Genomic DNA, 25,987 nt, shown 5'->3' with positions numbered 1-25,987 from the left:
ACTCATTCATGTAACATAGGATCCATCGAACTTCTCAAAAAAAAAAAAAAAAAGATTATCAGCAGACACCATCTCCCTGACCCCCAATCCAATCCAATTGTTTTGTTTTTTTCTTTACGAGCCTGTTTCTTAGCTGGGCTTTTGGGCATTTTCTTATGGTTTCTGTTAGCTGGGCTTATGGCTCTCCTATTATTGTTATTGGGCTTCAATTACTTGGGCTTTAACTCCCTCGGCGCAGCCCAATATTTGATGATTTCAACAGAAATAAAAACTAAAGTCCTTAACGTTTAAAACCAGACAGTATTATCCTGAAACTATTAGATTTAATGAATGTTACCCTGATGAAATCAATGAAAAATAAATAATACTTATTAACCAAAATTTTTATTTATTTTCAGGATGTTAAATTATATTTTTTCAATTGAAAAAATCCAAATTAAATTTTTTACAATATTAATAAAAAAAATGGCACATCTTGCTATTAGGGTGAAATTGCTTAATTGTGAATAAAGAGATTTAATTGAAAGGCACTGGTCTTATCCTCTTGAAACTGAAACAGAAGTAAGAAAACAGGATTGAGCAACAAGCATCGAGAGAAAGAAAGAAAGAGGCATTCGGTTCTCAACAGACTGTTGATAGTTATAAAGGTTGGTCTGAATTGAGGTGGCATGGAGGGCATTCTAGTTCGCAATTTATGCAGTAGCTCCAGTGCTACTGTGCTTTTAGCACCACCATCAAGACCTTCATTTTTGTTTCAACACAAGGCCTCCTTTTCTCCTTCTAACTCTACCATGTTTCCATTGCTCTCTTCACTATTCTCTGCCCCTTCTCGCTCCTTTTCTTCTGGTACGTTAATTTCAATACAGTTTTCACTCTGTGTGTTTCTTATTCTTAGTGGTCTTTATTTCTCTATTTAAGTTCTGGTTTCGTGGGGTTGTTTAATTTGCTCTGAATTCTAATGGGTTTTATTTACTATCATGTTTGTATTGTGTAGTGCGATACAGTGTGATGGTTTTTAAATCACTGATTCTGGTAATATTTAGTGTTTTTTTTAATTGATATTTGTATGGTTTGGATGTAGTTATATATGCCACACCAGACAGCCAGTTGAAAATTGGAACTGATACGGATACCGATACCGATACCAGAGAATGGGCAATGCAAGGTTTTTTATGATCATTTCAAGCCAGTTATTTTTGCTTTTAAGTTTAGAATATAGGAGAAAATGCATAATTGTTCTTATGGTATGGTTGTTCTATTATAGGGTATTGAAATTGATAACTTTTCTTCAATATTTTCCCTGCGTGTCTTTGTTGATTCTTTAACCATTGGTTTTACAATCAGCAAGGACAAACATGGCGATGCATTTGGTAAAATTATTATGCTTGAGCATATACTAGCAGTAGTCTTGTGACCTTGTCACTTGCAATATCCAATTTCCAATGATTCTTAGCCACCGTTTCTGAGAAAATCTAGAGTAAAGTGGCACTTGGAAGGGGCGGAGCTTCAAACTAAAGTTGCTACTGCCATTTTAACATATATCATGAAATAACAATAGGACTTTATCTTGTGTGATTTATTAAGAGGCCCATCAAAATGTCTGTTTACAATGTTAACATTTCTAACAGATTTCTATAGCTTAAGGAAGGATGTCGAAACTGCCTCACAGCGTGTTGAAGAGATGAGAGCTTCTTCCGGTCTGCATCTATTAGAACAAGAACTTGCAGATTTGGAATCTAAAGCAGCTGATAGCTCCCTCTGGGATGACCGTGCTAAAGCTCAAGAAACCCTGCTGGCCCTGACCGATGTGAAAGATAAGATAAAGTTGCTTACAGAATTCAAAACCAAGGTCCAAATCTTTTCTTTTGGAAAGCATCACAGTTGCTTTTCAATTATTGCCACTCAGTTAAGAATATAGATTGGTCATTAATTAAGTAAACATTGGTGAGATATGAAATACATTTTCCCACGAGAATAACAAGTAATGCACCTTTTCACATAATTGACTTTGGCTATTTGTGTTGGGGAAAATCAAATGTGTTGAAAAGTTGTTCTCTAAGCACTGAGTTGTTCAATAGTAGCTGTCCCCTAAATGTGTAACTCACTAGCAGTCCCTTTTGAGGGGAAAAACATTACAAGTATGTGTAGATTGTAGATATATTATGATTTAACATTTGATCTAATGAATATATGTTTCAATAATTTGATTAAAAAGGTCTGGTGCTGATAATTTTGACGAGTAAATATGAGAAATGCATGTATAATTTGTGAGAAAATAAATACTTTCCTAGACTTCTTATGTCGTTGTTTTGTCACCAACAGAATGAGCCTCGTCGGGGTTTACGTGTTATTTTGTAATCTTTGTAGTTGATGCAGGCCAATAAACTGGAGTTTAGATTGTGTGTGAAGAGCTACATGAATGAGGGAATACTAGCTATTTAAAAATAGATTGTGCTGGTGATGGGAATGAGTAAGAAGAATAGTTTGCTACAAACTTTTTTCTGAAAACTAGCGTTTCAACTAGTTGGTTCAGTTGAGTGTCATTGATATGCTTGTATGTATATTATATGATGTTATAGAGTGTGGCATTATATTTGGGAAAAATGGGGGTTCTGATTGTTGTATCTGGATTCTAAGATGAGATGCTTTTTTATATATAGATACAGTTGAAATTTAATAAAAAGTGACATGCCAATGACTGAAAAGTTGATTTGGCCTTAAATGTTTCTGGATATGGTGTTATATGCACATCTCATTGGTGCAGGTTGAAGAGGCTGAAACTATAGTTAAATTAACAGAGGAGATGGACTCCACAGATGCTGGATTTCTAGAAGAGGCAACTGGGATCATTAAAGAATTAAATAAGGCATTGGATAAGTATGAGTTGACTCAACTTCTTTCTGGTCCTTATGATAAAGAAGGTGCTGTTCTATCCATCACAGCTGGTGCTGGCGGTACAGATGCACAGGTAACGAGTCATTGCATGTAAAAGGCAATGGTAAAACATGGAGTTTTCTCTCTTCAGATCAGTCAGATTGAAATGTTGTTGTTTTCTTTATGCTGGATTGAATGGTGTCCAAATTCATCTACTTCTTCAAAATTGCTATTATCTGTGACAGCTCCAATATCAGAAGAGGTGTGTCCCTGGTTTGAAACTGGGATGTGCCAGGAAGGCGCTGGGTTCTAAAGATTATTGAACATCAATGCATATTATTGCTTTTTCTTGTGTAAAATTCTCTCATCATTTCCAGTGTAGGACTGGGCTGACATGCTTCTCAGGATGTATGTGAGATGGGGAGAGAAACAACGATACAAGACAAAGGTGGTTGAAAGCTCACCAGGAGAGGAAGCTGGGATTAAATCAGCCACAGTTGAAGTTGAAGGCCGTTATGCTTATGGCTATCTGTCTGGGGAGAAGGGAACACACAGAATTGTGCGGCAATCTCCTTTTAATTCCAAAGGTCTTCGTCAGGTAACTTCGAATTTTTTTTCTTCAAGAGAATGATGAACTTGGGGGCATGGAAAATATTTTCCTCCATTTTTTAGTGGGAAATAGAACAGAAAATACTTTCCATTGAACTCTTGAATAGTGCCTATCAAAGGAAAATATTTTAACCTTCTCAAGGAGGGTAGAATATTTTTCTTTGCACCATCAACTCAAGATATTTGCCGGCAACCACCAACCCCGCAACCACCATCCTATTACTACTGTAAACACCATTTTGTAATCATCCCACCACAACCCTCTATCACCACCGTCGCCATAACCACATCGCCACTAGCCATCATCTTATTATAAATGTAATCATTATTTCATCACCATCTCACCATAACCTTCTAACAACAATATAATAATAACCACCACCACCATCATTGTTGTTGTCGTCTCCACCACCAACCACTTTGTTTTGTTATTAAAGTAACCGTAATTTCACCATTATTGCAATTATCATCACTCCTATAACACCCATCGTTCTATGACTATCATTACCACCACCACCATCTTTATCACAAATATTGCAAGTTCAAGTTTTCAAGTCTTATCACCATCATTCAAAAACCATAAATGAAAAATAGTTTATTTTGTTAGAAAATATTTTTCTTGATTCATTCGAATAATGGAAAATAACTCATTTTGCATGAAAATATTTCCATTAGAAAAATGTGTTCCTTTCTGCAAAACAAACGTACCCTATAAGTTCATGACTTAGATGCGGTGATGGCTATTTTCTGATTGCATCTCAACTCTACCTTCAATTAGTTACATTGCCTACTTTTAAAGGGAAAAACCACTCATTAAATGGCATGTAGATGAAAATTGAATTTGAATCACCACACCTTTTTCCCACTTGTCATGTTTCTCATGACATAAGTTATCTAGTTATCAGTTGAACATAAGTGTGAAGTCATGCCGTTTAGACATGGCATTGACCTAAAAAAATGAGTTTCTCTCATATTCTGGAGTTCCACTAATGTATCGTAGAAAGAATTATCAATATACCCTGGCGATGTGATTAACAAGCAGTTTCATGTACTCGTGGTTTTCAAAACACGATCAAAATGTTCTATTAGTTTCTCTTGCAGTCATGGTATTGTGCTTTATGCATGCTTTCCATGATTTATACCAAATCTTGAATAGTTTTTTGGTAACTCCAGACATCATTGGAAGCAGATGAAAGATTAGCAATTGAAATTTCAGGATCTGTTCAAGGAGATAAAATGAAATTTAGGATGACATATTGATTGAGAAAAGTCAGTGATATAAGAAGATTCCGAATGGAATTTGGTTCTTCCTCTCTTTCAATGATCCACGTGTATGTTCTAACATGCAGTTTTAAGTGCAGACCAGTTTTTCTGGTGTTGAAGTCATGCCTCTACTTCCTGAAGAGTCGATGGACGTTGAACTACCTGAGGAGGACCTGGAAATTAGTACTTCAAGGGCAGGTGGGAAAGGAGGGCAGAATGTAAACAAGCTTGAAACTGCTGTCAGGATAACTCACATTCCCACTGGTGTAGCCGTTCGCTGCACAGGTATGGTTTGTGCCCCTAAATTCTTTTGTTGGTTCTCTCTTAAAAAGTCGTAACCTTGAAGGGAAGTAGTGGAATTAGTTTATTAAGAAAAAAGCAAAGGCTCAAAAAGATCCAAAGTTGTGAACATAAATATTCAGCCGTGAGATGCAGTGTACACATCATCACCTCCCACTAGCTTAAGGTGCTAAATCAGCTGGGAAGACAGGATACTTGGTTGGGGAAGGGGGAGCGGGAGCACACGGAGAAGCGTCCCAGTAGTGTGTAAAGTAAAGGTTTGATAGGGAGGGTCAATAGACCTCGTTACTGATTGAGAAGAGAAGTTTTTACACGTTTTCACTGGTTAGAGTTAGACTGCTGATCTGTATGCCACACTCTAGCAATGCAATTTCTCTTTCATTTGGGTATCAAATTTTCCATTTGAACTTTGCAGTGCTGACAGGCTTCTTTGTCATCTAGAATTTCTTGCTTTTGTAGTGCGTACAATTCCAAAACTGATGGCATTTCCTTGCTGCCTTGCAGAAGAGAGATCCCAGCTATCAAACAAGATCAAGGCTCTAAGCCGGTTAAAAGCGAAACTATTGGTCATAGCTGAAGAACAACGAGCATCTGAAATCAAGCAAATAAGGGGAGATGCAGTGAAGGCAGAATGGGGCCAACAGATAAGAAACTATGTATTCCATCCATACAAACTCGTCAAAGACGTCCGGACAGGACATGAGACATCAGATATTGCTTCTGTAATGGATGGCGAATTGGATCCCTTCATCAGAGCTTACCTCAAGCACAAATACAGTATGACACTATCTGCAAGTGAGCCTAATTGACACATAAACAACTCCATGGGAAGCTACTGATCAGTTAGCCATGCAGCAGTTTCTATCTTCTGAAGTAATATAATTTTTTGTATAAAGAACTGGGGTATCAAAGGGAAATGTTTGTATATCAAAACAAAATCAGATTAGCGTGGCCAGCTATAACCTGGTTGAATACTCGTAGCTGGGATCGAGGACCCAGCTATATATGTCATAATATCATCGTCATTCATCAGAAAGTCACAGTTTCTGTGGGCTGTACTTCGTTGTTGTATGGGCCTTTAGGAAGGCTTTAATTGTTAGTGTTTTAGGCCCTTCCTCAGCAACATTCGGTATTTGGGCCTTGTCTACGAGTGCCGGAATCAGGGATTTAACTAACAAATGAAAATTATTAAGTAAATCATGTGATATATTTCTTTTTATAAATGCATCAATTTTTATAAAATCTAACTGAAAAATATTTTAGTTTCAGCATGTAAAATTGATTTGAAAATATTTTTAAAATTAAGATAAAAAGAAGAAGATATTGCTGTGGTAATTAATGACTTATACTCTTTTCTAGCCTGACAGCATTAATTTTTCCAATTCGATTTTGATAGATTTTTTTTTTTTTTTTTTCGTAAATGCGTTATATTGGTAGATCATATGGTTAAATTACATAGGTGTAGATCACCTGCTGTAAGATTCAACCAGTTGACAACAAATGAAATACAAATTTTAATTTGAAGGTTGAAAACCAAAGTGAGAATAGATTAACCCTCAACAAAAATAAATTAGATAAAAATCAAAAGGAATAATAATAATAAAAAAGGAGTTAATTAGGAAAAAGAAGGGGTTGAATTAGCATTCTTCCAGGAACAAGAAGCACGGGAAGGACGTCGTCGTTCTGTCCACTGAGAAACGACGTCGTGTCAAGCAGGTTAGGTATATAAACGGCACTGTCGATATTTTGCAAATCCGCCTCCCTTTCATCTGCCCAAGCAAAGACGGGTGGAAGCCAAAGCACAAACACAAGCACGGCCACGCACAGAGGGTGTTAGAGAGAGATGGGGAAGAAAGCGAAAACCTCAAGAAAAGGAAAGAAAGCATGGAGAGCGAACATTAGCACAGAAGACATCGATAATTTCTTCGAGAAATCAACAAAAGACGCTCTTACTGGCGGCTCTCTTGCACATGTCGAAACCGACTCCCTCTTCTTCGTCGACAAATCCAAAGGTTCGCTTTTTATCCTTCTCCGTGATTTGATAACCAGACTCATTGCTTAACGGTTTCCAATTTTGATTGTTGAATTTCACCATTAAATCCCAACTTGTGCTGTTATGCTTTAGTTTAAGCTAGTCTAAGATTTCATGCCTGTATTTTTGTTCGTCAATCTCTTCGTTCCTTTTAATTAAAGGGCGTTTTCCTATCCTGTTATTGTTCTGTTTAATTATTGATTGCTTGTTTTGTCCCTAATCTCTGCCTTTTGTCGTTCACAGATCTTTCTGTGAAGCGGAAAATTGAGAAACACAGGGAGAAAGTGCTTCGGTGCGACAGTGTGCTGCAGAAAAACCCTTTTGTTCAAGCGGTGCCCTCATCTTCGCTGAAGAGATGCAAGAAAAACAATAAGAATAAGAAAGATTCTGAAGCAAAAGATGCGACTCAAGATGGTTCCAAGGTGAGCAATTGCGCGAGGATAGAGTTGTTATGATTTTATGCTCTTATGGATAGTGTGGGATTGATTGTGTTTGTATTTTTTTTGCTCTAGGATGGTGCTGTTTTGGGTTCAGAGATGGCTGATATATGGGAAAAAGAAGGTGATTTGTAACGACCTGGTTTGGCTTTTCTTTTTCTTCCTGTTTTTCTGTCAGTTTGGCATTTGCAAATAATGAGTTTTTTTGTGTTTGGTTCTTTCCGACACTGTTGCAGGCGAATGCGATGCCATAGCTAGAAAGGTACCTAATGCTTTTTATGATTTAACTTCCTGTATGATTGGCTTTTATGCATGCCTGTTGATTTGCCACTGCCACATATATCCTGTGACATATGATTTGAGAAGGAATGAATGTACTGTGCTGCTTCACTGTTTACAAGGGCGTCTTTCTATGAATTTGATGCTAGTGGATCCCATTTTGCTCCGTAGAAATGTAGAAACACATAAGCAGTACTCGATTTGATATTGGCACTGTCCGGATTTTTCCTTTTTATGAGGCCTTACTGTTATCTGATTGATGACAGATATCCAAACCTTCAGTTATTCCAGCTGTGGAAGTTGAGCCTCCAGGATGCTCATTCAATCCTTCATTTGAAGCTCATCAGGTAATTTGATCTGCATTAGTGATCAGATGTATTTCCTATGTTGAACCTTCCAAATTCAAATGCTGTATTTCTTTGAATTCAACCCAGGATTCTTTGGCTCAAGCTGTTGCAACAGAAATGCAGAAAGTTTATCAAAATGAGCTGGGACCTCAGCCTGTCCCTTTAACTGTTCCTGGACAAGTAATTGATGAAGAAGATGTAAGAATCTCGTGTTCTATTTGCTTTTATTGTTCACTGTGAACATTGTGCGTGAACATGTTGCACTTTTGCATTTTGTGTGCCTTCTCTTAAAATATACACAATTTGTCAGATGTACTTTCTTGATGCGGATAATGGGAATGATGGTGATGGTGATGACACCGATGAAGAGATCTTGAATGAGAATGAGGATTCTGCACAAGAGCAAAGGTCAGCTTAATTTAACCTTATATGACCATGGCTGGAATGATATATGTACATATCACATCATGCCCGCACAGATTATGAGGGCATGGATCTATATTATTGGGGTGCCTAGGATTATGTACAATTATTATTAAATAATTGTAAATAAAAAAAATATTTCTTTAATAGAATTATCATGCTAGACGTAGTTGAATTTATTTGATTTCTTTTGCTCTAATTGTTCTTGTGTGGATGATCGAGCTGAATGGTGGGAAAGGATCCATATACCTGACCCAACTAGTTTTGATTGAGGCTCCTGTTGTTGCTTTTGTTTTCTAAATTTCCTTAGACCAAGAAATTGGGTGGGTTTTACTAATGTCCTCAATATTCAATCACATGACTTCTTTCTGTCTTAATGACCGCTGTGCAGGCCCACTCAAACAAAGAGGGTGACACGAGTTGAGTTGAATAAGAGAGCAAGGCGTAAAGAGCAGGAGAAAAAAGAAGCAGAAGTCAAGAAGAAACAGAAACTTTCTAAAGGAATTGACAGGTAGGAAAGCAGTTTTTTTTTTATATTGAGAAAGGTGCTTTTCAAGTGAGATAGATTCCCATAAGGATATAATCTAACTGTTGTTTGGCTTCTTGATTTCAGTTTGCCAGATATCATTCAGGAAATAGCAAAAGAGGATGAGGAGAAGCATAAGAGAAACATCCGGAGAATAGTGGCTAAGCAAGAAAGACTAAAGGCGCGTCCACCTCGCCTGGGAAGGCACAAGTATGTTTGGCTTGATGTTAAAATTTTTATATTCTAGTGCTGGTTGGGAGAGCAAACAGATCAGTGAACTTTCTTTATTTTGTTTTTTCGGGACTCACTCAAGTTGGAGATGTTAAGGCATTAAAGAAACGTTTTATTTAGTTGGGAATCAAGAAAATTCGAAAGTTTAAGGTGTCTTGTTAAATTGATTTGTGTCTCTATTTCCACTTTTATCTGAGAATATTAATCTCAACCACTGCAAAACTAATTGCAACCGGTATTTCAGGTTTGAGCCTGCCCCTATTCAAGTACCGTTATCTGAAGAGATTACTGGATCCCTCCGGAAAATAAAGGTCATCTCATTTTTCTCTTCTGTTGTTCTCTGTTTATTTATCAGATTTTTCATTTGCTTTAAGGTTGGATGGAAACTGAAGGAAATTATCTTTCCTCCTCCTGTTTTTGATTAAAGGGTTGCTGCACCTTAGTAAAGGATCGATTTAAAAGCCTGGAGAAAAGAGGATTGGTTGTTCCAACAGCCAAAACCAAAACCAAAAGGTTAGTTTATGAGTTGCAGGATTGCATTTTGAGCAGCTTATGATTTCTCAAATGCACGTGCATCTTTTATATATCTTACTCAGATTGGTCTTTCCCTGTTTCCCGGCAGGCTCCATACTGTCTATTACTTTTCAAAAGAGTACAGATCACATGGCCTGTCTTGCTTGACAGATTATGGAGTTTGCCACTTCTTTTATTTGCAAAATTTTTAAGCTCTTTGTTCCAACGTTGTTATGCTTCCTATATTAAATGTCGATGTCTTATTGAATTGATCTGTTTCGTATTTCTGGACAGGAAGTAGAAAGTGGTGGTTTCATCGGTAGGGATTCCTTGGTAGCTTTTACCGAGGCTTAGGTGTACCTCATGGCATTAAAGTACGAGAAGAAAGCGACCTTTTGATGACGAAGGGATAGCTTTACATCCTGATACTGAAGATTTTGGCCTATGTTATTGAGTTTATTACTACTTTCAAGCAAATTTTGACTTACTTTCAGACGGAGTCATGTACCAAGTTAAATTGTTCTGCGTTTGCCTATTATTGAAGAAATAGATTATTTATAATCGAAGCAAGAGAATGCAGTGTAGTTTGTTATTTATTTATTTTTTCTTTTCACATCGCAATACCTTCCAAGCGCGATTGAGCTGATGGATGATAATTCCCCACGGTTACTCATCATCATCGCTATTGGAACTAGGGTTTTTTCTCCTATTCACTATCCTTCACTCGTGAAGATGGAACCTTCCCCCACTTCTTTATTCTTCTGAAAAAAATAATAACTATAAGCTGTAACTTTTTAGGGAAAAGGAAGTGGGATTTAAAGAGCATTTTAGAAATTACAAGAGATTGAAATATCTTTGAACTTCACCTCAAAGGGCAACGAGATTTATGATACCCTGAAAATGACCTGCTGCTGCTTTGCGGTTTTCACTTTTGATTTGATTCAAAAGTGAATAAATAACTTCAGGTATAGAACAAATAATCTTTCGAGAAAAAAAAATATTTATCTTAGAAAGGAGAATCTGAAGCTCTGCAGACGACGCCGTAGGATTGTGATCGCTAGATTTAGTCGATTAATCTCTTCTACCAGGCCATTTCGTATATATACATATATTTTTTATTTTTTTTGTTTCACTTAACCAGGTGAGACGCTGTCGCAGAGGGCAACAAAAAAGGAAAAACACACAGAGGACCTGCCCGTGCCTGGGTTTTGATTGAGAGAAGTGGAGAGGTCTCTCACACCCACTAGCAGCAGCAGCATCATGCGCGCGCTTAAGAACGTAATGCTTTCCTTCTTCTTAAGAAATCAAATCTCATGCCGTTCAGTCACTCAAACTATTTGTTTCGTTATTTTCTAATACTGTGGTGCAGTATTTGTGTCGTTTTAATCCTCGAAATGTTCCATCTCGCCACTTCTCATCATCCCCATCACCATTCAGTAAAAGAGGTCTTCTTTCTCTCCCTCATTTTTGTTATGGTTAATTATTTTTATTGTTTAGTTAGTTAGTTACAAGTATTAACGGGTAATTCTAAATTTGCAGATGAGCTATCCATTGAAGAAGATGCTGAGAGGAAAATTGGATGGTTGCTGAAATCAATCTTTGTCGGGACCGCAGCCTTTGTTGGTTATCAGTTCTTTCCTTACATGGGTATGCCAAACACAGTGCTGGTTTGGCCTTTGTTTTCAGTATTCATAGATTTGACATTGTTTGCTTGCTTCCTCTTTACAGGAGATAATATGTTGCGACAGTCGGTTTCGCTTTTGCACGTTAAAGATCCCTTCTTTAAAAGAAGTGGAGCTTCTAGACTAGCCCGTTTCGCCATTGATGGTAACCACCTCTTTATTACTCTGAAAGAGTTCTTGTCTATAAATTACGAGCTGCTTGTTTTAAGTTGATGTGGTTTGTGATTGTGGACCTTTATTCATCTCTTGTAATTAAAGTGCAAGCATTTGGTGATGAATCGGGTTGTACCTGTAAATCCACTGATTGCATCTTCTGAAATCTGTGTCGAATATTTCTATTAGACCCTTCTTTTCTCATGACTGTTGTAATTGAGTGTTTTTGCTGGGTTTAAACGAAGGTCATTTTATGATTTTTAGAAGTGGCGACCCATAGTGAAGTAGTGAACTACAGGGTGTCTGTTGAGTGTTTTTGCTGGGTTTAAACGAAGGGCATTTTATGATTTTTAGAAGTGGCGACACTATAGAGGATGTCTAGTTTTGATTGAATTAGCTTGGCATGAGGGATGTGGTTTGAAGATCCATTTTATTTACAAATTCTCACGTGTATGCCCTGCTTATTCTTCTTCTTGATTCTAGATGAAAGAAGGATGAAAATAGTGGAGATAGGTGGGGCTCAAGAGTTGTTGATCATGCTGGAAGCTGCAAAAGATGACCGCACCAGGAAAGCAGCTTTGAAAGCTCTTGCTGCCCTCTCACAGTCAGGTTACATCAAAATATTTGCGTTCATTGGATTGTACTTTATATTCCTTTTCTTATGGATCTCAGGTATCAATATCAAATCATAAATCAGGGATACTTTAGCAACATAAAAATTTGATTTGCCAATAAAAGGAAACGACTGTGGTTGATGAACAAAAGCAGGTTAAGAACACAAATTGGAGTTCATGTTTCCAATATAAGAAATGTTTAAAACAATAAAGAATATTGCACTCTTAAATCCATTAGATTTTTCTAATCTCGACTCCTTGTTCTGAGGATTTTAAAATTCCTTAGGTGTGATTTTTTTTGGGCTCAATTTACATATTTGAGTGTTCAAGGACGTTGCAACGTCCATGAAAGTAAATGACAGCACAATTGCTGCCAAGAGTTACTGGAACTTACCACTTATGTTTTGGAACTGCAGATGAAGCTCTAGGAGCTTTACACCTTGCTGGGGCAATATCGGTGGTTAAGTCTGTCCCAGATTCCTCTGAGGAAGCAGAAATTGAGAAATTCAAGGCTAGCTTGCTGAAGAGGTTCCAGGATCTGAAATATGAGAACTCATCTTAAGTAATTTGTTCAATGTCTTAAACCTTTCCCTTGTAGGCTTGAAGTGCGGCCAGGTCAAAGAGTCATTTTGATATCTTGGAGAGATTAGAATTTACAAGGAATGAAAACACAGTGCATCCTTTTTTAATGTAATACAAACTGAAGTTTTTTCTCACGTCAACCTTTTCCCCTTTGATAAACATGTTTTTAATGCTATGCCTCATAGGGTTCACGTATCATGAACTCATGGAGTCGCTAGCAAATAGTTGTTCTGCGCAGTTGTAATTGCATTCATACTTTGAGTAGCTTAGTTTGGTTTGCCAGGCAAGGTCCCCCCAATTATTTTGTGTTTGAGTAGCTTAGTTTGGTTTGCCAGGCAAGTAGTACTCGGCACAGGCCCCCCCAATTATTTTGTGTGAACTGTTCGATATGCTCGCCAGAAATGGGTATGTTCATTGGTGCTGGAGTTATGCATGGGCGTGGACAGCTGCTTTGTTGGAATTTGGAAAGCTGTCATCGTCAACCCTCTATTCAGATGGTAAAATGGAAGTATTATTCTAATCTTGTTCTTTTATCAATTAACACTGTATGGTTCAGGATTCTTTGCAAGTTCATACATTATCAAATGCAATTCGGCATTTGTTCCAATCTGTTGGAATTTGGAAAGCTCTGATTCACCCCCCTTCCTGTGTCTAAAAAATTTTCTTCCAATTTTCTTGTCATATGAAATCTCTCTCTTTTTTTATTCACAATGATATATGAATCTGATTCAAGAATGTTTGGATTATCATCTTACCCACTCCAGTTTTTAAATCCTGGGTCAATGCTCTCTCACATTAGAGGCCAGGAGTTGTAATGAATCAAATGACGCAATCTCATATGTTATTTTTCAACGCAAACTTGATCTTCTGTTCGATTATCTGATCTTGATCTTGTGTCGTCTGCTTGAATTCAGAAGTTTCAAAGAGCAAAAATAAAAACTCTTAATTTTATATGCAACTTCACATTTCTACATGTCCTCCGCTAGAACTCGATGAAATTGTCCATTGCCTTGAACTGTGTATCCCCACCCAAAAACATATTCAAGAACGAATTTTCCCCATCTTTTAGCTCCAGAAGCCACATCCTATTTAACTCGAACAAGCCATCGTCCAATTTTTCTCAACAGGTTCAACGAGCTCCAATTTCAAATATTCATTTTCTCACCATTCTAGTCACTCTCCCTAACCGAAGAATCTGTGTGTGATCCCTCATTGAATTCCATATTTTCTGGGAAGTTGAGCATTGCCACACTGTTCTCACCATGATGCTCTAATAAACTACCAGTTCTTTTGCCGGATGAAATTAAAACTTAGACCGTGTAGATTTCAACATAATTATGCCTTAAAAAAAAAAATGGATGAAAAAATAAACTTACCCACACGCCTGAACAAGACCGGCGGAAGCATGACAAAAATAACAACGAAGAGGAGCGCAAAAGCACAAGAATTCCAAACCATTCTTGCAACTCACCCAAGTGCATTGATCCATCATGGACATTTCCAGACGGTACATCCTCTGGCAAAAATGGTAATTGTATTATTAGCTCTACAATTCACTGGCTATCATAAGTAGCACTGTTAGATTTCATGAGCTAGTCAAAGGGGCTGTTCATTATAAATAACAACGAAGAGGAGCGCAAAAGCACAAGAATTCCAAACCATTCTTGCAACTCACCCAAGTGCATTGATCCATCATGGACATTTCCAGACGGTACATCCTCTGGCAAACAATGGTAATTGTATTATGAGCTCTGCAATTCACTTGCTATCATAAATAGCACTGTTATATTTCATGAGCTGGTCAAAGGGCTGTTCATTAATGAAATTCAAGGGCAGAAGGCCTAATTAACGGAGCTGACAAACAAATCCCAGTATTAATCACTTCCGTAACTAAAACAAGACATAGATTACAACCAAGTTCCATGCATAAATATATACACTTACCGATAATAATCAAATAAATAATCAAGCATCCAGGATTAGTGATCATGACACATCCTTGCACAGACACGGATCCTACTCTCCCAAAAGCCTCCCACATGACACCAGCATACGTTGTTGTATTCCCGGAATGTGTATATCTCAACAAGAAATCCACAGAAATATCAACCAGCCAAGCAATGATCGTAATCTACAGAAAAGCAGGTATTACACCTGGTGTTTGTCGTTTGTTGTGGGGTATAACCTTCCACAGTAAAAAAACACAAAAGCAAAAGCAGTAAATTCATGCTTTGGCTATTATGTTTTTTTGAAAGATGACAGAAGAAAAATGAGAAAAATTATTTTATTTCAATGTAAAACTTTTTATATGGGTTATGTAATTAAATATTTGGACCAGATTCCTTTCTGAGGGAAAAATTAATAAATAGGTTTTGCTTTTATTTTTGTTGTGGGATAGAACCTTCCACAACATAAAACATAAAAATAAAATTATCAAATTCATGTTTTTGCTAAATTTAGTGATGTCTCCCACTAGAAGCAAATGCTGAGTGTAAATTACTAAAAAAAATTAAATTTATTATTTTTATTCTTACTTTTTTTATTATATAAAAATTTTACTTTACATAAATTCTTGGTTATACGCGAGTTCCACGTTTAAAAGCTAAAATCTTAAGTCTTAACATCATTACTTTTAATGTTTTTTAGATTCATTTTCCCATGTTATTAGAAATCTCCTCTTAAATCCTTCTTTTAACCAATTTTTTTTTTTTATTAACCACTATTGTAATTACATTCACGTGTAAAGCTATAGCTATAAAAACTGTGTAATTTTTAATGTTAGAAATATTTTCAGCACGATGATATCTGTATAACTATATATAAAAAAAACTTATATTTCATTAAAAATAATAAAAATATCTTCATCTAAAATTTTTAATACCACAAAATTTAAAAAAAAAAAAACGAAAAAGAAGGCTACCCAAAAAATAAAAAAAAAAAAAAAACGAAAAAGAAGGCTCTAGCCGATGATTTTCGCAGGCTTTAGGTTAATATTGAAAAATAAAAACTACAAAGGTCAAAAGAACGTTTAGAAATAATAATGACTGAATATATTTTTATTTCTCTCTTCTCGGAAAATTCCCTTAACAAATACCCATCGTCATTGTCTTTTTTTTCACTTCAACGATTTTTTCTTCCCGTTTATTGCCGAGTCTGCATTTCGATTGACATTTTTATCTCGATTGATAATAATTATAAATACAATTTTTTTATATATATTAAAAAAAAAACCCAAAAGAGAGAGATCGCTGAGGAAGTCGAGAAATGGATTTGGCAGCAAAAGGAGACGATTTCGAGAAGAAAGCAGAGAAGAAATTGAATGGTTGGGGTATTTTCGGTTCCAAATATGAAGACGCCGCCGATCTCTTCGACAAAGCTGCCAATAATTTCAAGCTCGCTAAATCCTGTATCGCTTCATTTCCCCCTTTTCTTCTTCTTTTTCTCTTTCCAAATAAATAATTCGTTTTCCTTTCTTTATTTATTTAGGATCTTGTTGCATCCTCTCAGCTTATGATTTCATTTATTTGCTTCTTTATTCCTGATCATTTGTTGCTTTCGCGATTGAATCGATTTTTTTTCCTTGGTTTGAGCAGTTATATTGGATTAATTTTATTTGGATTTTTTGTATCTCAATTCGTAAGGTTTGGTTAAACATGGATAGGGACTTGCATTTTTTATTGTTTTGATTGGATTATAGTCATAGTTTATCAATTAAATGATCGCTTAACAAACATGTAAAGTTGTGTTATATCCTCAATCAGTTTTGTTTGTGGTAGGCTTGTACAATCGGTTGTTCATTTTTTCCGGTTATTATGTTTCAGGGGAAAAAGCTGGATCGACGTATGTCAAGCTCGGACAGTGTCATTTGAAGGTGTCTGTGTATGATTGAATTGGGCACTGAATTTTATCAAATCTCACTTCTTTTTTTATCATATGTTCTTTCTTTCTTTTCTTTTCTTTTTTTTTTTAGTTGGATAGCAAACATGAAGCTGCCTCGGCGTATGTTGATGCTGCTCATTGTTACAAGAAAACGTCCACTACTGGTATGCACTAGTGCTTGCTTTCCCACACAATTATTTAATTCAATTCGTGAATTTATTGCAAATATAACTCATGTGATTGTTGGTTCCTTGTTAGTGTGCCTTTTTTACATGTGTACGCTACTATAAATATAAGTTACCAATATGTGATATGTAATGGGGTTGTATCCGCCTCCCCCCATCTTGTGTTCCTTGCACACATCATCTCATCTGTGGAGCTTCTTCTTGTGCAGAGGCAATATCTTGCTTAGTTCAGGCTGTAGATATGCTTTGCGATATTGGAAGGATCAGTATGGCTGCAAGATATTTCAAGGTATACTCTTTTTACCAGCGTTTTTTTTTTGTACTATTTGTTGTTTTTACTTTTCTCTTTGTATCAGTTTTTGTATTTGGGCAATTGTTTTTTCTTTTTGAGAAGAATTTCTGATTGACAAACTACATGTATAAAATATCCTGATTTATTGTTTTTGGTTTTACTGTGTTTATCATCTGCAACACTATTAAGCTTCAATAGCATGCAACTCTCATGGTATACTAGGGATACATTTGTAAAAAATTTTAGGGATCTGTTTTGTTCTAATTTCTTATAGATATTCAAGAACCTGGAACTGCCTTTAACTGTGCAGGAAATTGCTGAGTTGTACGAGTCAGATGCAAATATTGAAAAATCTATGGAATATTATGATAAGGCTGCTGATTTCTTCCAAAATGAAGATGTAACAACTTCTGCCAACCAATGCAAGCAGAAAGTGGCAGAATTTGCTGCTCAGCTAGAACAGTAAGGGTGTTGTTTTCATTTTTGGTGTATATTTGCTATTTTGTGTTTGCATGCTGTTACATGCACTCTAAGATGTTTCATATTTATCTTTTTCTGTCCCTATTGAATGTTGCTGCATTGGTTGCTTGGTATGACAACTAGTATTAAACATTAATAATTTAGAGTAAAGTGATGTCAATTTGGGCGCCCTGCTAAATCATGGAGTGCTGGACAAGCTTAATCAACTAAGATATGTACAATCATCTCCATTAAGTGTTTTCTATATTCTCATAAAACAACTGTATTTGGCTTTTTGTACGTGCATTTGGAAATGTTGACATTCTATTACAACCCATAGTCGATCACATTCTTGCCCCTAGTATACATTGGTGAACAAGGAAAATGGACATGATAACAAAAGAGAAAAGGCCAAATTATTTCAATTATCTAGACTGTATATTAGCACTTTTAGAGATTGGACTAACTTTCTGGTGATTTGTCCAGATACCAGACTTCAATTGACATTTACGAAGAGATAGCTCGACAATCACTTAAAAATAATTTACTGAAGTATGGAGTCAAAGGTCATCTTCTTAATGCTGGCATTTGCCATCTCTGCAAAGGCGATGTTGTTGCAATTACCAATGCATTAGAGCGATATCAGGTCTTGAGTTTGGCTCCACATTTGCACCTGGATGATTTACCATACAGCTTGGATTGAATCAATGAAACTTAAATTTCTGTTGCAGGAGATGGATCCAACTTTCTCAGGAACTCGTGAATATAAACTGCTTGCGGTATGTTATGTATAACCTGGAAAACTTTTGTTGGTCTTAATATGTTTCTTTTATAGCATTTTCCTTGGAAATGGTCGGTTGCTTCCATTTTTTCTGTTGGTTTTGAATGCGCATATATATATATATATATTGCTTTTTCTTTTTCTTGTTATGAGACTGTTAAGTGTTAACATCCAATTTACCTTCTTTATGCATGATGATGACAGCTTATTGATATGTGCAGGCTATAGACAAAAACTCTCATATACAATTATTCATTTGTGTGTATCCACATATGAAATTCATATATGAAATCTGAATCAACCCCCCTCCCCCCCACCACACAAACACACCGATGCTGCCTCCTTTTCTGTCTCTATTTTCCCCTCTTCTGGGGTGTAATGATAGAATGTCTATGAGCAATCACATTTTCTGGTGACAGGATATTGCTGCTGCCATTGATGAGGAAGATGTTGCGAAATTCACTGATGTTGTCAAGGAATTTGATAGCATGACGCCACTGGTACATCTCTCCTTATAATCCTTAAGTGCTTCACGTTGAAATTTTTTTGAAAAAAGCAATTCTAGCGATAGGTAAATTTCTTCTGTATTTAGAACTTTCACTAGAAAATCTATGAATGCATGTAACTTCGTACATGAAGTATTCTATCTGTTGTACTCATCAAGGGTTCTATATCTGCTCCCATCATTACTGTTTCACTGTCTCGGTCATGCATACCTGTCACCAAGTGAAGAAGTGAACCACTGAACTACACAGCCACCTATTAACCTCTTACTATATGTATCTTTTGTATATCTGATACCTTGACATCTAGTTTCTCAATCTGCTAATGATGGCATTCTTTGCCTTGTTGCTGTCCAGGATTCCTGGAAGACAACCCTTCTATTGAGGGTGAAAGAGAAGCTGAAAGCTAAAGAACTAGAGGAGGATGACCTCACCTAAACATTAGGTTTCAAACATATGTTGTTTCGGTTTCTCATTGATAATTGCCCTGTACTGTGATGCTTGTCCAGTTGCACTCGTTCACAATGTGTTCTATTATTAAGTATATTTGGTTTGGGTTTTACTTGTGTGTGTTTGTGATCTTTTGCGTCACGTGGTTCCCCCCACGAACTTCGAAGGAGAAAGGGATTTGCGGAGGATAAAATCAAATTTCTTCAGTCAAACCCTTATGGTCTCGCCCATTTGGCGGGTTTATGACAAGAAAAGAAGCTGTTTAGCTTCTTCAGTCAATGTAGTTTAGTTGTCTCGCTCGTCCCATACGTGGATGTGAGAGGCAATTAAGATTGTTGAGTTTGTAAATCCCTTCTCCCAACATTCACGTAAGATTGAGAAATAAACAGAGGAGGTCTAAATATAGCTGTTTGTTTTGGATTGATTCGCCTATCATTATATTATATTCTGGCGGGATTTTACTTTCATTTTCTGGTTACGTCTGCATATCATCGAGAGCTAAATGAACCCTTGAACTGCACCGTGTTTAACTGCTGTACTTGATTGGTCGCTAATGGAGCAATGAACAGCACGGTTAGATCAGGTGGAGCTCGCTGGAGATTCGGTGGTTGAAGACTTGAACAACCGAACTCTGTCCTTTGTTTTGAGTTTTCAATCGTTTGAATAGATCTGCTGGACACTTTTAAAATTGAAGTTCTAAAATCAAAGTAGGCGTCGAGCTATCTAGGTTTTTGAATGGCAAGAACAAATTCTAGATTTACAGAATTCTAGGCTGGTCTCAAGCACGTCTATCATATAAAATAAGCCTAATTGAGATCGCAGATTCAAGTCCAACTGGTTCAGGCTCCATTTTGGGTGAATTTTGTAGTTTATATTAGATATTTTTATAATAAATGAATAATAAATTGTCATCATATGTTTCAACAAATCATACTTAGAGATATAGATAATATATAAAAAAGTTGAGAGAGGTAACAATTGAACGGCAACTAGTAGAATATCTAAAATAATATTTATTATTTCATCTATATCATGAAATAAGGAGTTCAACGAAAGCAATTCTTGAAATGACAATTTACAAGAAGACGGAGACATTTAGATATGCTAAAACAAAGAGACAGTTAATAGCATCTCTAAGGAGAGATATAGCTTTTTTGTTATATTTTAATGGTAAATAAGTTATTTAGAATATCTAATTATAATTAAATATATTTAATATATAAATATTTTAATAATATAATGTAACCTGATCGTTCGACAGATCTAAATACGACTCGAAAGAATTTTAATCATCCAAATATTATATTAATTATTACTGATAACAGCTCAAATTTTGAGAGTGATAATGACTTCAGTTAATTACAGGAACCCCAAAGAAGAAATTGAGAAATGTAATGGTACTAAAGCCCAGGGTCAAATACCTCTTCAGATTTCAGCATCTAGAAGGACACTATTAATCAATGAAAACCCACAGAGGAAGTCCCAAGACAGCTTACTTTCCCTTCCCAAGAGGATAAACTTTCTTAAATTTGGTTGTGCATCTGCCAAAGTTAGGCAGTTAGCACAGGAGAGAGACGACTTTTCACGTTCAGTGACATCTTCAAGCAGCCATGGTCTTCGAGAATGCATTAATGGGGTTTTTGCACGGAGGATTGATTGGACTTTGCTCAAGAAAATGGGCAAAGAATGGATCCAGAACCCAATGAACATGCCCCTTTTTGTGTGGATCATGTGTCTTGCTATCTCAGGTGCAATTTTGTTCCTAGTCAACTTGGACCATGCACTACCTAAGAAGTCCCAGAGAGATGTATGGTTTGAAGTCAATAATCAAATTCTCAATGCGGTCTCTGCTCTCATGTGTCTGTACCAACACCCAAAGCGGTTTTATGACCTTGTACTTCTCTGTAGATGGAATCCAAAAGACATTGCTAGACTCAGAAAGATTTACAGCAAGAATGGGACTTATAAGCCGCATAAGTGGCCGCATATGGGATTTACTGCAAGAATGGGACTTATAAGCCGCATGAGTGGGCGCATATGATGGTGGTGGTGGCTTTACTCAATCTTAACTGTTTTGCTCGATATGCACTTTGTGGTCTTAATTTAGGATGTAGGAGATCAGAGAGACCAGCCATAGGAGTTGGGATGTGCATTTCTGTTGCAATAGCTGCACCTGCAGTTGCTGGTGTATACTCCATTCTTAGTCCCCTTGGGAAGGATTACGAGTCTGAAATAGACGAGGAAGCACAGATGCAGATTTCCGCTGGTGAAAGGCCAGAGAAGTTGAGGCCAAATTCATTAGAGAAGAACAGATTTCCGCTGGTGAAAGGCCAGAGAAGAACAAAGAATTCTTGAGACTAGACCACAGTGGAGTGGAGGGATACTTGATTTTTGGGATGATATTTCTATAGCATATCTATCGCCTTTCTGCTCTTTTTTTGTAGAAAGAATTCATAATCATCCGGCATATGGAGAGACTCGGACTTGGGAACATGTATGTTCACATTTTAACTTTTCTCCACTTTTGCTTGGCCCCTTTCTGGATTTTCAACATGGCTGCTGTTAATATTGATAATGAGACTGTCAGAGAAGCACTGGGCATTACTGGAATTATTCTTTGTGCATTTGGATTACTATACGGTGGCTTTTGGAGGATTCAAATGAGAAAGAGATTCAATTTGCTAGCTTACTCATTTTGCTTTGGTGAGCCAGCTGTTTCTGATTGCACTTTGTGGTTATGTTGTTGCTGGTGCTCTCTTGCTCAGGATGTTCGAACTGGGAATTCTTATGATATTGTGGAAGATAAGTTCTGTCAGAAGCAAACGGACGGCAGTAACAAGATGCCCCATTCACCTTTCCCCTGCAGGGATGGTTCAAACCCCAGTTCTCCACTTGGAAACAACTCTAGCCCATCCAAGTTTACGATATCTAATTCTCCAAGTCCGAGCACAGTTTCAAAGGGGTATAACACGCCTAGAAGGCAGCTTCTTATGGTGAAAGAAGAGTCTTCTAGAGGAGTTAAGGATGAAACTTTGACTCCACCTGCTCCATCATTGATAGAAAGAGAAGCCAATTCAGTTGGAAAAGCACGTGTATATATATAGCATTTTTATTATGTAATTAATTGACGAGGTGGGTTTTGAAAACTATTACATGTATTGTTAGTGTAGTATGTTGAAATGCAATAGATATCCCTGTCTCTCTCTCTCTGTTTTTTACATGCAAGTTTGCCTCGTACAAGTGTTTTTATTCTGAACACCATTGCTTTTGATATGGCTTCAACATCTTGTCCATACTTTGATCAGACTTCGAAGAAATTATTTCCAAAAGCAATTATTTTCTGATAGCAACGGTCTACAAAGTTGTGATTAGGTTCTTTGAAATGAAATGACATCTATGTGCTTCATTTGATTGAAACTTTCTACATTTTTAGACCGGGATTCCGTGACCCAGCATTTTTTTTCCCGATGAGTTGCTTGTGCAATACTTGGTCTGCTTAATTTGTTTGCTGACGGCTGGCGTTAGATTTCCTAAAGGGATGTGGAAATAGAAGTAGGTTAGGGCACCTAGTTTGACTGCATGAGTTATTGGTCTGCTTAATTTGTTTGCTGACGGCTTGCGTTAGATTTCCTAAAGGGATGTGGAACTCGTTTGACTGCATGAGTTAGGTGGTGAAAAAAGACAGATACTGGCACATATCGATGGCACCTGGCTCCAATCTGCGAGTCACTTTTAAGACTACAAAAATTCTTGGAAAATATTTTTAAACTTCCATCATTTGTTTTTTCTCTTTGATAAATTAGCAATCCATTCAGAAAAAATAAATAGAGAGAGAAGAGGATAAATGCCACTGAGAATAAGAGTTTCTGAACGAAGGAAAAGAAAATACTCAAATCATCCGTCAAGGAAAGGTATCCCTTTGGTATTTTGTTAGATCCATACTATATAAGATGCAGTGATTATACGATTTGACTCACTCAAGCCCCTTCCTGCATAACTCAAATCGTTTTATGTTCCTTATACACACCTGGTTTTATCAGCGTTCCTTTTTTGTTTTTGTTTTTTCTGTGAATTGTGATTCACTTTATAATTCTTTTCTGTTTTGGATTTTAATCATCGTTCAATACAAGTATTGTATCTGACACTATTTGATTCCAGTTGCTGGTTAATTGGAAATTACAATTCATACTCTAATTAACGCCCTTCTTCTTTACACTGATAGTGCTGGAGTTCAACTGGGGAGAAATAGGAAGTCCAACTGTGTAGCAGGAATTGTTCTGTTACCTGTTTGAGACTGTAACCGCGTGTTTAGTGTTCCTAAGGAGATATTTAATGTTAGAGCTATTCCTTTTCATTATTGCATAGCACACACATGAATATACATAGAGAGGGAGAGTAGTGGTTACTTTGTCATGTAATCACAGGGGTCATTGAATTATCGGTGGTATTGGTTACTCGCATGGGCGCCGATCGCTGCCGCCAAGATTCCAAGCTGTCAATTTATGTGCCTGTAATGGGGCATGTTAAGCAATATTATGAACCTGTAATGCCATTAGAGTCAAGAGTACACTGCTCACTTTATTATTGACGTCGATAACTTGCTTTCAAATTGATCACGGCCGTGCACCTGTAAGACCAACTTTTTCATTGAGTAGCCTTGCTTTCAAATTGATCACGGCCGTGCACATGTAAGACCATCTTTTTTCATTTAGTATTGCATTTACAGAGAACCGGACTCAGACTGCATAATCCTAGCGCATAATTCTTCTGTGAGTATTCTGCGTTGCAAATTTAAGATCGTATATATGATGTGTTATGTCCTGCCCATTCCCAGAAAATTAAAGCAGTGGGAGTATCTCTATGCTTGAGGACCTCGTGGAGAACACTAGCTAGAGAGGGTTTCGCTGGGTCTGTTTGGCTGGAAATTGATGCTATTGTAACTCCAGGTCTCTTTCCATTCTGCAGAGTACAGACCTGTTCACCACCAATTTTTTAATTGTTATAACAACATTATGTGCGGTCCCCTTCAATGGTAATGCCTTGTCATTATATGAAAAGAATAGGAAATAGTTTGGTGTTAGAGCTTCCTATTAACATGATACTATAGAGTAAGAAAGATAGTGTCGCGGTGGTCAAAGGAAATTCAAGCTGAGTTTTATATGAGGTGTATGATTGTGGTTTCAAACTCTTCTTTCGTGACAGAAAGTGGACTCCGTGTAAAATAGTTCTTTAGAAGAATGATTTTTTTGGCAAAACTTTTAATTTCCAAAATGACGTCACCTGCAATTGATTTCGGAAAGGGGTCTGAGAAAAGAAATACATTATTTGAATCAAGAACCCCCACTGTCTTATAGAATATTATACCATGCTTGTCCTAAATGAACATAGGAACATAGTATTCTTGTTAGTGTTATGTGGGTGGTTCAATGATTAAAGGAAAGAAACCTATCGCTTTTGTCGTTCACACCAACTTTCTTGTTGTTTAACTGGTTGTTGCTTGCTTCTTGAATCTTGTCCCTCGATGAAAAGGGTCATTTCATGAATGACCATGTTAAATTCACCCCATGAATTATAGAATATTATACCATGCTTGTCCTAACTGAACATAGGAACATAGTATGCTTGTTAGTGTTATGTGGGTGGTTCAACGATTGAAGGAAAGAAACCTATCGCTTTTGTCATTCACACCAACTTTCTTGTTGTTTAACTGGCTGTTGCTTGCTTCTTGAATCTTGTCCCCCGATGAAAACAGTCATTTCTTGAATGACTATGTTAAATTCACCCCATGATTGCATAAGCAGACAGTAACAGAGAAAGATTACCAAAGCATGCGTTGGTTCTTGTTTCAGACTTTTTCATATTTTACTCCGTTGTCTGTTTTGCTTTTGATTTTTCTGTTATGTTGCATCTGTATTGTATACGCGTGTCTTGCCTTGCAGGAAAGACGTTGTAATGGAGTAGCAGGTTGATTGGTCACACAAATTGACAACAAGATCCGGTGAAGGTTATATCAGCAGAACACGTCCTACAATTTAGCTTTTTGATGATGGTATACAAGGAGAATGGCCGGAGGTCAGCACAGAAAAGGCTACCGGAAGCTCTTCATGGCTCCACGCGTATTCGAAAGGGCATCAGCGCTTTTCTGTCTCAGGTAAACAGGGTGGTCGGGGCACGTAGCAAGCACCAACCAGGTTTCTGCTGTGCCAGAAATGTTATACGAGGAGAATGGCCGGAGGTCAGCACAGGAAAGGCTACCGGAAGCTCTTCATGGCTCCACGCGTGTTCGAAAGGGCATCAACGCTTTTTTGTCTCAGGTAAACAGGGTGGTAGGGGCAAGTAGCAAGCACCAACCATGTTTCTGCTATGCCAGATCTGAACAGAGTGGATTGAAATGCATGCATACTGTTGCTTTTACTAATCAAAGGTGACTTCCCACAATGCAACACTAATTACTCGATCCCGGGAAAGGGATTTTGATCATAAGCACATATATTTGCAAGGTTGCAAATTGTCGAGATCATGCCAATACATCTAAATCAGCAATAAAGTGTCAATCTTCAAAAGTGGAGATCA

At 37.0% G+C, this 25,987-nt stretch overlaps 6 protein-coding genes across 11 annotated transcripts; all 6 read left to right on the top strand.

Annotated features, from left to right (window-relative positions):
* The first annotated feature begins 498 nt into the window (after positions 1–498).
* On the top strand, positions 499–6,082 carry HCF109 (high chlorophyll fluorescent 109). 4 transcript variants are annotated; one of them, XR_839817.1, is made up of 8 exons: positions 499–846; positions 1,082–1,165; positions 1,629–1,849; positions 2,765–2,968; positions 3,257–3,472; positions 4,845–5,031; positions 5,182–5,370; positions 5,551–5,642. XR_839817.1 is itself a non-coding variant. In XM_011008384.1 (7 exons), the coding sequence occupies exons 1-7, from the start codon at positions 669–671 to the stop codon at positions 5,853–5,855; spliced, it is 1,395 nt and encodes a 464-aa protein (XP_011006686.1). In that variant the 5' UTR covers positions 502–668; the 3' UTR covers positions 5,856–6,082. The 4 variants fall into 4 exon arrangements, 2 of the variants coding, with proteins under 2 accessions (XP_011006754.1, XP_011006686.1); XR_839822.1 differs by having other exon boundaries at positions 5,182–5,432; positions 5,551–5,638; XM_011008384.1 differs by lacking the exon at positions 5,182–5,370 and having other exon boundaries at positions 502–846; positions 5,551–6,082.
* Positions 6,083–6,789: 707 nt separating this feature from the next.
* LOC105112423 (Nop53 protein) lies at positions 6,790–10,430 on the top strand. Its single transcript, XM_011008160.1, has 12 exons — positions 6,790–7,058; positions 7,322–7,500; positions 7,591–7,639; positions 7,752–7,777; positions 8,061–8,141; positions 8,229–8,339; positions 8,452–8,549; positions 8,956–9,075; positions 9,178–9,300; positions 9,566–9,632; positions 9,749–9,834; positions 10,129–10,430. Exons 1-12 carry the CDS (start codon positions 6,890–6,892, stop codon positions 10,133–10,135), a joined length of 1,116 nt encoding a protein of 371 aa, XP_011006462.1. The 5' UTR covers positions 6,790–6,889; the 3' UTR covers positions 10,136–10,430.
* Positions 10,431–10,827: 397 nt separating this feature from the next.
* Positions 10,828–13,718, top strand: LOC105112241 (ARM repeat superfamily protein). 3 transcript variants are annotated; one of them, XM_011008060.1, is made up of 7 exons: positions 10,828–11,112; positions 11,204–11,279; positions 11,374–11,481; positions 11,563–11,661; positions 12,153–12,278; positions 12,700–12,858; positions 13,207–13,718. In XM_011008060.1, the coding sequence occupies exons 1-6, from the start codon at positions 11,095–11,097 to the stop codon at positions 12,843–12,845; spliced, it is 573 nt and encodes a 190-aa protein (XP_011006362.1). In that variant the 5' UTR covers positions 10,828–11,094; the 3' UTR covers positions 12,846–12,858; positions 13,207–13,718. The 3 variants fall into 3 exon arrangements, with proteins under 3 accessions (XP_011006362.1, XP_011006289.1, XP_011006205.1); XM_011007987.1 differs by having other exon boundaries at positions 12,700–12,861; positions 13,210–13,718; XM_011007903.1 differs by lacking the exon at positions 13,207–13,718 and having other exon boundaries at positions 12,700–13,071.
* Positions 13,719–15,966: 2,248 nt separating this feature from the next.
* On the top strand, positions 15,967–19,857 carry LOC105111997 (alpha-soluble NSF attachment protein 2-like). Its single transcript, XM_011007566.1, has 9 exons — positions 15,967–16,271; positions 16,687–16,736; positions 16,836–16,908; positions 17,139–17,218; positions 17,532–17,683; positions 18,167–18,326; positions 18,412–18,459; positions 18,881–18,961; positions 19,322–19,857. Exons 1-9 carry the CDS (start codon positions 16,130–16,132, stop codon positions 19,400–19,402), a joined length of 867 nt encoding a protein of 288 aa, XP_011005868.1. The 5' UTR covers positions 15,967–16,129; the 3' UTR covers positions 19,403–19,857.
* Positions 19,858–20,759: 902 nt separating this feature from the next.
* LOC105127966 (uncharacterized) lies at positions 20,760–21,769 on the top strand. The gene is made up of 2 exons (XM_011029449.1): positions 20,760–21,441; positions 21,522–21,769. The coding sequence occupies exons 1-2, from the start codon at positions 20,760–20,762 to the stop codon at positions 21,767–21,769; spliced, it is 930 nt and encodes a 309-aa protein (XP_011027751.1).
* On the top strand, positions 21,477–22,525 carry LOC105112075 (uncharacterized). Its single transcript, XM_011007685.1, has 2 exons — positions 21,477–21,687; positions 21,744–22,525. Exon 2 carries the CDS (start codon positions 21,883–21,885, stop codon positions 22,516–22,518), a length of 636 nt encoding a protein of 211 aa, XP_011005987.1. The 5' UTR covers positions 21,477–21,687; positions 21,744–21,882; the 3' UTR covers positions 22,519–22,525.
* The last annotated feature ends 3,462 nt before the right edge of the window (positions 22,526–25,987 follow it).

Source organism: Populus euphratica, unplaced genomic scaffold (genome assembly GCF_000495115.2).
Source record: "Populus euphratica unplaced genomic scaffold, PopEup_1.0 scaffold1.1, whole genome shotgun sequence".
Classification (NCBI taxonomy): Eukaryota; Viridiplantae; Streptophyta; class Magnoliopsida; order Malpighiales; family Salicaceae; genus Populus; species Populus euphratica.
The sequence above is the reverse complement of the archived record's forward strand: the minus strand, read 5'-3'. Positions and strand labels throughout refer to the sequence as shown.